The 9,455-nt window shown below is 43.5% G+C and overlaps 1 protein-coding gene across 1 annotated transcript; it reads left to right on the top strand.

The window, feature by feature from the left end:
* Positions 1-744: 744 nt before the first annotated feature.
* On the top strand, positions 745-1,487 carry LOC119276072 (HVA22-like protein i). Its single transcript, XM_037557078.1, has 2 exons — positions 745-879; positions 992-1,487. Exons 1-2 carry the CDS (start codon positions 772-774, stop codon positions 1,196-1,198), a joined length of 315 nt encoding a protein of 104 aa, XP_037412975.1. The 5' UTR covers positions 745-771; the 3' UTR covers positions 1,199-1,487.
* Positions 1,488-9,455: the final 7,968 nt, after the last annotated feature.

Genomic DNA, 9,455 nt, shown 5'->3' with positions numbered 1-9,455 from the left:
TATTCCTTCTTTTGATGAAGCCTTTTCAGATCACCGAAGACTTCTCGACAAGTTGGTGCTGTATGGCCTGGTTGAGCTCAAGGTTAACGGAGACGGCAATTGTCAGGTTTACCTACCGGATTCAGTTTTCTGTTTAATTTTTGAGAATAGTATATGTAGTATCATTAGTACAAAGCTGCTCCACAAGTACTTATCTCTTTCTGGATCTTCCTTTTAAGCAGTTTCGGGCATTGTCTGATCAATTTTACTGAACTCATGAACACCATAGATTTGTGCGGCAGTAGGTGGTCAATTAGGTTAGTATTGTGAATTCCGGAATTCCATCCCCTCTCATATAAATTCAGTGTTATTTTAACACTGACCCCCTTCCATAAACACCGGTGCAGCACAACCGTATGTACAAGAAGTAGAGCGCGTCAGTTCATGTTCGAGCCCCGAAGAAGGTAGCAATGTTTGGGTTTTCCTCAAGAATGTTGGACACTATTTACAGTATGTTAAATGCAGACAATGTTGTTGATTTATGAGAATTATTTATTTACCTAGTGGATCCCCAATTGTATATCTGTCCCTATCAATGCAAATGCTAAGCCATCTTCCACTTTTATTGGTCTACATTATATTTTCACTTCCTGAAGGGGTTAGTATGCTCCTTATCTTTTTCACTGATTGTCTTTTTCATCAACATGCAGCGCATTATTTTTCCGTGTCATTCTTCTCAAGAATCTGAAGTTTCTGAACCTCTGTTGGTAATGCTGCAGGGTTCTGGTGGCGATGCCGGCGGTCGTCGAGAGGTTCATGGACTGGACGGTGTCATGGCTGCCGATGTACGAAGAGGCGAAGCTGCTGCTCGTCATCTACCTCTCGCACCCTAGCACACGGGTAAGCAGTCGATCAGACACCCCGAGCTCGAGAGATGATCAACATTTCAGATAGGCTTGATTCGGTATGTGGCCAATTCTGAATCTGGATCTTAATGGTGTTCGGGTTTCAGGTTGCGGGGCATGTGTATGAAGGCTTCCTCCATCCGCTGGTGGCGTGGCACGAGGCCGACATCGACTGGGGCCTGCTTGAGCCGAGGGCTAGGGCGAGGGACGTGACAGCGTCACAACTCAAGGCGGCAGCTATCATCGGTCAAGTGTGGCTCGTCGAGGCTAACCACTGTGTTTCGTCGCAGCTGCAGGCCGTGAAATCATGCTAGGAAGGCGCCATGCATTGACAAGTGAGCCGATTTTTGGATCGGACCATAACAACATGTCTCAGTCTCTGACGTCTAGAAGTAGTGGTAAAGTTTTGAATTTGCATGCCAAGAACCACTTAGGTAGGTAGCTGACACGCACAACACTGTGTTTACACTCTTACTTATGTAAAATATATGAATTATACATGAGTTGCCTCTACAATGAAGAACTGTGATAGTAGATACGACAATTGTGTGATAGAATGGAATTGATTGATTTTATTTTTTTAATTTCAAATAAGTTAGTAGTATCGTAGGTAAAAATTGCTCGCTACTAGTATTTAGGATACTAGTAGCGTTGGTATTATAGAAATGCTACTACTATTTTGTTAGTAGTAGCACGGGTACGAAATAGCAGTAGCGTGGGTTTAACCCACGCTACTACTAACTATTAGCTGTAGCGCGATACTAGTAGCGCGGGTACCCGCGCTACTAGTAGCCATTTTACCCGCGCTGCTAGTACCCTTTTTCCTAGTAGTGAATTGCTGTTATGATGCTAGGAAAAATGATTGAAATTGTCATTGATTAAACTTGTGCACTTTGCTAGCATTTACACTTCATAAATTATTTCTTTTAGCATTTACCTACTCGAGGACGCGTAGGAATTAAGCTTGGGGATGCTGATACGTCTCCAACGTATCTATAATTTATGAAGTATTCATGATGTTAGATTATCATTTTTGGATGTTTTACAATCATTTTATGGCAACTTTATATCATTTTTTGGGACTAACTTATTGACCCAGTGCCAAGTGCCAGTTGTTGTTTTTTGCTTGTTTTGTACATCGCAGGAAATCAATATCAAACAAAATTGAAACACCGCGAAACTTTTTGTGGATTTTTCATGGACCAGAAGACATCCAGTGGGCCAAAGCAGCACCTGGGGGTACCCCGAGGGGGGCACAACCCACCAGGGTGCGGTTGGGGGCCCAGGTGCGACCAGGTGGGTTGTGCCCACCTCTGTGGCCTCCTGCACCCCCTCTTTGCCCTATAAATCACCAAATATTCCAAAAACCCTCGGGGTAACCCTAGTTCATAAGTTCCACCGCTGCAAGGCTCTGTAGCCACAAGAAATCAATCTAGACCCCGTTTCGGCACCCTGTCGGAGGGGGGAATTATCACCGGTGGCCATCTTCATCATCCCGGCGGCCACCACGATGAGGAGGGAGTAGTCCAACCTCGGGGTTGAGGGTTTGTACCAGTAGCTATGTGTTTGAGATTTCACGATCTTGATGTATCGCGGGCTTTGTTAATATAGTCGGATTATATGGTGTTTTCCCCTCTATCTTGTTGTGATGAATTGAGTTTTTCCTTTCGAGTTTTTGTTGTTATCGGATTGAATACTTTTATGGATTTGAGAGAACTTGATATATGTCTTGCATATATCTACTCGTGGTGACAATGGAGTATCATATTGATTCACTTGATATGTGTTTTTGCACTCAACTAGCGGATTCCCGCGGTGACATTGGGGTAATCTATGCATAGGGCTTGATGCACGTTCTCGTCTTTTGTTTCTCTGGTAGAAATCTTGGGGCACTCTTTGAGGTTCTTTGTGTTGGATTGAGTATTATGAATCTGAAATTATTGGTGTTATTTTAGTATAAACTCTTGGATAGGTTGATTAGAAAGAATAGCTTCGAGGTGGTTTTGTACCCTACAAACGATTTCTTCTTATGTTCTCCACTAGATAGGAACTTTGGAGTGATTCTTCGTTGCACATTGAGGGATGGTTATATGATCCAATTATATTAGCATTGTTGAGAGATTGCACTAGTGAAAGTATGGACCCTAGGACTCATTTTAAAGCATTGCAATACGATTTTTGTGCCCGCTTACTATTTGCTACCTTGCTATTTTTACTTATTCAGATTATAAAAATATATTTCTACCATCCGTGTTACAATTTTATCACCATCTCTTCGTCAAACTAGTGCACCTATACAATTTGCCATTGTATTGGGTCTGTTGGGGACACAAGAGATTTCTTGTATTTGGTTGCAGGGTTGTTTGAGAGAGACCACCTTCATCCTACACCGACGGATTGATAACACTATAAAAAAATACACTTCCGTGATGATACGTGTTTGTCATAGTAGGTCATGTTTTTTGTCATGCATGCACATCCATGACGATTTTATGACAGAATCAAGATAGTCATACATGTGTTGTCGTAGAAGTGTTCCATGACATTACCGAAATTATCATCACAGAAGTGTCCACTTCCATGATGATAAATCGATCATCACAGAAGTGCTTTCATCAAGGGTGACCAACACGTGGCATCCACCGTAACGGAATGTCGTTAAGCTATTAGGTCCGATTTTGGATCCGATAACCCGTTAACAGCCCCGACCAATGGGGATTTTCCATGTGTAAAATCATCATTGGCTGGAGGAAACACGTGTCGGCTCACCGTTGGGACAGATGTCATCCACTCATTGGACCCAAGGCGCCTATGATATGTCGACACGTGGCATGACCTAACAGAGGCCCATTCCTGTGAAAAGGCTGGCCCGTTTAACTTGGTCAAAAGGTGGTGGGCCGGCCCACGGAAAGCCTGTTAACGGCATGTTCACATATAGCCCATTTACAGCCCGCTAACTCACGACCCGTTACGGCCTACCGGAATTAGGCCCAGTAGCGTCATTTGGGCTGTCCAATCCGATTCCAGCCCATTGTAACTTCCGGACCATGTATGGCCCATGACGTATTTCAACCCATATGAGTCCCTTTGTAACTCTTGGCCCATTAACGGCCCAGGGTGAAACCGGCCCGTAATGAACAGTGTATCACTTTATACCCATTAGCGGCCCATTATTCCATTGGGTCGTTTCCAGCCCATGTTACCTTTCGGCATTCTAAGGGCCCATTTATTCTTGGGCTCATTTCCAGCATTCGGTTACTTACGGCCCATTATGGGCCTTTTCTCCTTGTGGGCCAAATTCAGCCTGTGGATACAGTCGGCCTGTTTGTGGCCTATTAATCTGTTGGGCCATTTTCATAGCATCATCAAATACGGCCTATTAACGACCCGCTATGGTCAGCCCATAAAACGTAGGATTTCCACTCTAGCCTGTTTATGGCCCCTTATACGGCCCGTACAAGGCCCATAGATGAGACGGCCCGTAGAAGGCCCATTGATCCGACGGCCGATAGAAGGCCCATGGATCCGACAGCCCATAGAAGGCCCACGGATCCGACGTCCATAGAAGGCCATGGATCGTCCATCCCGTAGATGGACCATGGATCGTACGGCCTGTGGAGGGCCATGGTCACTACAACGTTTGGGAGAGTTGTCCTCCATTTGAACGATATAGCATATTCAAAGAATTATCCTACTCTATACTATCACCCCTAAAAAACATAAACTATACAATAAAGAGACTAAGGCATAGAAACGTAGAATAATCCTACACTATACAATAAAGAAATTACAGCCGATTATACCCACTGGGCATTATGGTTCGGCACTAGTGATAATAAAGCATACACAAACAGCAAATTACAAACACTGGGCAAATACAGCTCCTACATCATGGACGCGCATCAACATAACTTACCATTTGAACTATAATCTCTTCAGAAAATAGGATTGGCTAGATTTAGATAGCACAAATTTCAGTCTGCAAAATCTCCAATTCCTTCATTGTTACCGCAGTGTCTTGCTTCATTTTTTTGACTCCCGCATCTAATACCTGCATGTCTAGTCTCAACTTGTTGATTGTACGTTGAGAATCATGTACACGTTGTCTTGCCACCTCTAGTTGATGCTCCAGAACATCGGCACATTCCAATTCCAATCCATAATCATTCGGTAACGGCCATGCCGCACTGCTCGCAGATCTTTGTGTTGATGTCACTTTGTCCTGAAATGATTCAGTAAGTACACATGACTAGGGCAAAAATATAGTTACAACAGTGAAGCAAGCAAGACAGACTATATTGTAAATGACAAAACATGACTAACAATAATGTTACACGTCATGAAGCATAAGCAGGTGATATTTTAAAAATTATAAAAAAGATAGTATGTGGAGCCTGCATACAGAAATCTCTCTTAGCTCACCAGAGGAGCGTGATGTTGGGGCCCAATCCAAAACACAGACAAGTTACAAATTTAGACATCACGTTGCATAGAAGTAAGCAAGCAGTTGGCCATTCTGTAGCTCAATTAAAGTCTTAGGGAGCATAATGAACAACAGAGGGTTTCATACAAACATACTACAGCAAGCAAAACTATGCAATTATTAGCCTAGTATAAACTGGATTGTAAGCCTCATGCAATAAAAGTTGGTTAATAGACTTCAAAGCTTTAGGCACACTTCGGCAAAGTAATTAAATGGTAAGGCCTTTAATTATGCCAACTAATAGTTATACAAGTACCCAACATCAAGCATCATTCTTTGGGCATCTCATTAACTGAGGACAAATAAAGCAATTGAAAAGAGCAAATTAACTATGCCTGAAACAAACAAGGAATTGAACTGTTGAGTTGGATACAGTGACTTACCTTAACAGGTTGAAGAGGCTCAGCGCAGCTCCTACTTATCTTGCAAGGCTCCTTCCTAACATATTGTACTTGGAAATCCTCAATCTTATCTTCATTGCACCCCCTCTGCAAGGTGACATAAACTAGTTACTCGTCTCCTTGGAAGATAAATATGCATACTTTCCAGTCTATGAACACAAAAGGATGAGATTATAACAAAACAACACCACATAATGAAACATGTCGCATCTCTTGCACTTGCACACAATGAAATGAGCATTTACTATGTCTGCACTATGTAGAAACTAGGCATACCTTCGAACTGGATCTCCAGGTACTCTTGGAGAGCCTACTTTAGTGTAGAGCAAAACCTTTATGTCACCTATGAGTTAGAAAAGGCCCCACTACAGCAGCCCTTAGTGTTTAAATCGTTGACAAGCTCTGTTAGAGTATTAGGTCAAGAACAACAAGTAATCAAAGCAAACAGTCCTAGTATGGATGGCTGATGCAAACGAGCAATTGAACAGATGTGTGAGCAAATCTTACATATCAAGAAAAGAAGCAAAGAAGGAGGCTTAAAGACCATCACTTGACTGACCAGATTTAAGGGGCATTTAAACATCATGTGCAACGTATTAACTAACATAAACATTGCATATTCCAGATTCAACAATGGAATGCACATGTATTAGGTTATGCCATGTATGATGATGCCTAAATGTACACTATAGCAGGCAGGAGTGATTCATCATTGCACGCACAATTGAATTGCAGGTTAAGGGCCAGTTCTATTCCGCCTTGCCAGTGATTATTGTCAAAATAAGCCATAAAAGATGTAAAGAAGTCACTTTTGAGTTATGGGCTTGGGCTTAACTAATTTTGCTTTGGAGGGGGGTGTTTCGGGTAGAACCTCACTAAAAATTGAAGGGAAGGGGAATAGTGAAATGACTCTGTTGTCTGCCTATATTACACTCAAAATGCAACTGCTGACGCCCGCGTCACACCTCACCCTCAAGTAAAAACAAACACGCAATCGTTCATTGCCCTGCCCGCTTGCTTCTCCTCTCCACTTTCCCTCTACCTCGATCCCCTGCCTGCAGCACTAGGGTTCCTCCAGCGAGCCGTCGCCACTGGTCCCATCTTGCCTGGTCCTTGACGATGCTCTGTCCAGCTAGGCTACATGGCCGGCGTGTACGAGCAAATCTCCCTGGCTACTCCTCCCTCTGGCGCCGCCCTTCATTCTCATGGTCTCCAGCAGCTGCTCCACTGTGGTTTGTCTAACGCACTACTCCGGCAGGCGCTGCAGAACTATGGTTGATGCCACACTGCGGCAGAAGGCACCTTATTCCCCCTCCCCATCTCCCAGGCCATGACCTTGAGGTGCTGTTGAAGGATGAGCTCATCCAACAAGGTGAGGATCTCCTCTGATTTTTTGCCAAATTTTCATTCTGATACACTACACGATGAATTGCTATGAGCTGCTTCTGCTGCTGCTATATGATTCATTGCTATGAGCTGCTCCTGCTGCTGCCATATGATGAATTGCTATGAGTTGCTGCTGCTATATGATGAATTGCTATGAGCTGCTGCTGCTATATGATGAATTGCTATGAGCTCTTGCTGCTTCTGCTGATGTATGATGAGTTGCTATAAGGTGCTCCTACTGCTGTTGTATGATGAATTGCTATGAGCTGCTCCTGCTGATGCTATATGATGAATTTCTATGAGTTGCTCCTGCAGCTGCTATATGGTGAATTGCTATGAGCTGCTCCTGCTGCTGCTATATGATGAATTGCAATGAGCTGCTCCTGCTGCTGCTATATGATGAATTGCTATGAGCTGCTGCTACTGCTGCTATATGATGAATTGCTATGAGCTGCTGTTGGTATATGATGAATTGCACACTACTGCTGTTGTATGATGAGTTCTATGAGCTGCTGCTGCTGCTATATGATGGTTTCAGGTGCTGCTGCTATATGATAATAACCAGCCACTTGGACCATCGAATTTCAATAAATAATTGTTCTTCATTTAAATGTGGGTCATGCATTCTTCGTTTAAATTAGGCAATGAGATCTCTATGGAAAACATTGACCAAAGTAGATTGTGCCAAGTAGATGGTATCTTTGTATTTGCATTCTGAACAACTAGTGATGGTATGTTTTCCTATCATATTAATTACTGCACTGGGTTCAATTTGTGATGTTTGTAAGTAAAATTAATTTTCATATGGGCAGCAAAATAAAAAATATATAATGCAATCTAGACTTTTCACTGATCATACCAAAGATAAGCTAAAAACACAATGAAAAGAACTGGTTGGGTTATTACATGGAGCTTATATTCACAGGTGCTTATTTTCTTATGATAACTCATAATAACTGTCCCTAAGAAACTTGGCCAATAGAACTGACATACAAATAACATGTCACGATTATTGCAATGGAGGAGTGACGTACCATAGCACACTGTATAGGCTCACCACTGCCTCTCCTTTTTTGCGATGTTCCATGAAATTGCCACATACATCTTATACTTTCTCATTGTGTAACCCTATCTGCAAGTTGACACAGCTAATTTCAGACATCTCTACATGATAATACTTTGCATATCCCTTGCGCATATTTAAACCACCAATTAATGATTGTGTGCGTAGCACAAACTAGCCATGACTCTGTGTGCTGGACTAGCAGGCACTCTAAGGGAGCCCAATGTAGTGCACTGGAATTCCTACATGCCACCTACGATTTTGTGTAATGTACTGCCTCTGTTCCTAAATATATGTCTTTGTAGAGATTCCAGTATGGACCACATACAGATGCATATAGATGCATTTTCGAGTGTAGATTCACTCGTTTTGCTCCGTATGTAGCCTATAGTGGAATCTCTAGAAAGACTTATATTTAGGAACGGAGGTACGAGGTAGTATCATGTATGACATGTACATATCTATTTAGCAGCCAGTAGTAGAAATCGTTGTCTGCACAAAGGGATTACTGGTCGAAAATCCTAGCAAAGCACACTGGCAGGCACAGAACAATACAAGAGAGAGAGAGAGAGAGAGAGAGAGAGAGAGAGAGAGATGCACTTATAAAATCATAGCAATGCCTCGGTCCAAGATCTTGGTTGGCCAAGCTGTTAGATCCAGAAGAAACATCGTCCTTGTAGTTTTTGCCAGCCGCATAACAGGTAACAGCGACCTGTTAGTATATTTGAAGCACATCGGGCAGGTGATGCTGGACGGGTATAAAGGTGACAAGTACCTAGGCCATGGCGGGTGCTTGGCATCTTGCCAGACGGTGGGAATCAGGTTAGAAACATCAAGGGTGATGACGCTGCGCTGACTATCGGGGTCCGGTAAGGAGATCTAGAACCGTCGAGTTGGGTGTTTGTGGAGCGGCTCTGGTAGGGTGGACTACGCTGTGGGCGAAGCGGATCTGTGGCTGTGGACGAGGGCATAGGTGAAGCTGCTCCGGTGGTTGGGTTAAGGATGGTGTTGACGATGCGGATCTGCGGTCGTGGACGGGGCGTCAGAAGCTGCTCTGGTAGGTTAGATGAGGGTGCGAGGAAGCGGATCTAAGGCCGTCGACTTGTGAGTTGGCAAAGCAGCCCCAGTAGGGTTGAGAATGGTATAGGCAAAGCTACTCCGGTGGGGTTGACGATGGTGTCGGCGAAGCAGCTCCGATATGGTTGAGGAAGGTGTCGGCGAAGAGGATCAAAGGCCGT

This window comes from Triticum dicoccoides, chromosome 1A, assembly GCF_002162155.2.
Source record: "Triticum dicoccoides isolate Atlit2015 ecotype Zavitan chromosome 1A, WEW_v2.0, whole genome shotgun sequence".
Lineage (NCBI taxonomy): Eukaryota > Viridiplantae > Streptophyta > Magnoliopsida > Poales > Poaceae > Triticum > Triticum dicoccoides.
The sequence above is the reverse complement of the archived record's forward strand: the minus strand, read 5'-3'. Positions and strand labels throughout refer to the sequence as shown.

Excerpts from the sequence above, each read along its gene's own strand:
- LOC119276072 (XM_037557078.1), top strand. The coding sequence starts at position 772 with ATGCCGGCGGTCGTCGAGAGGTTCATGGACTGGACGGTGTCATGGCTG. Across the intron at positions 880-991 it reads TCTCGCACCCTAGCACACGG|GTTGCGGGGCATGTGTATGA; the intron begins GTAAGCAGTCGA and ends TTCGGGTTTCAG.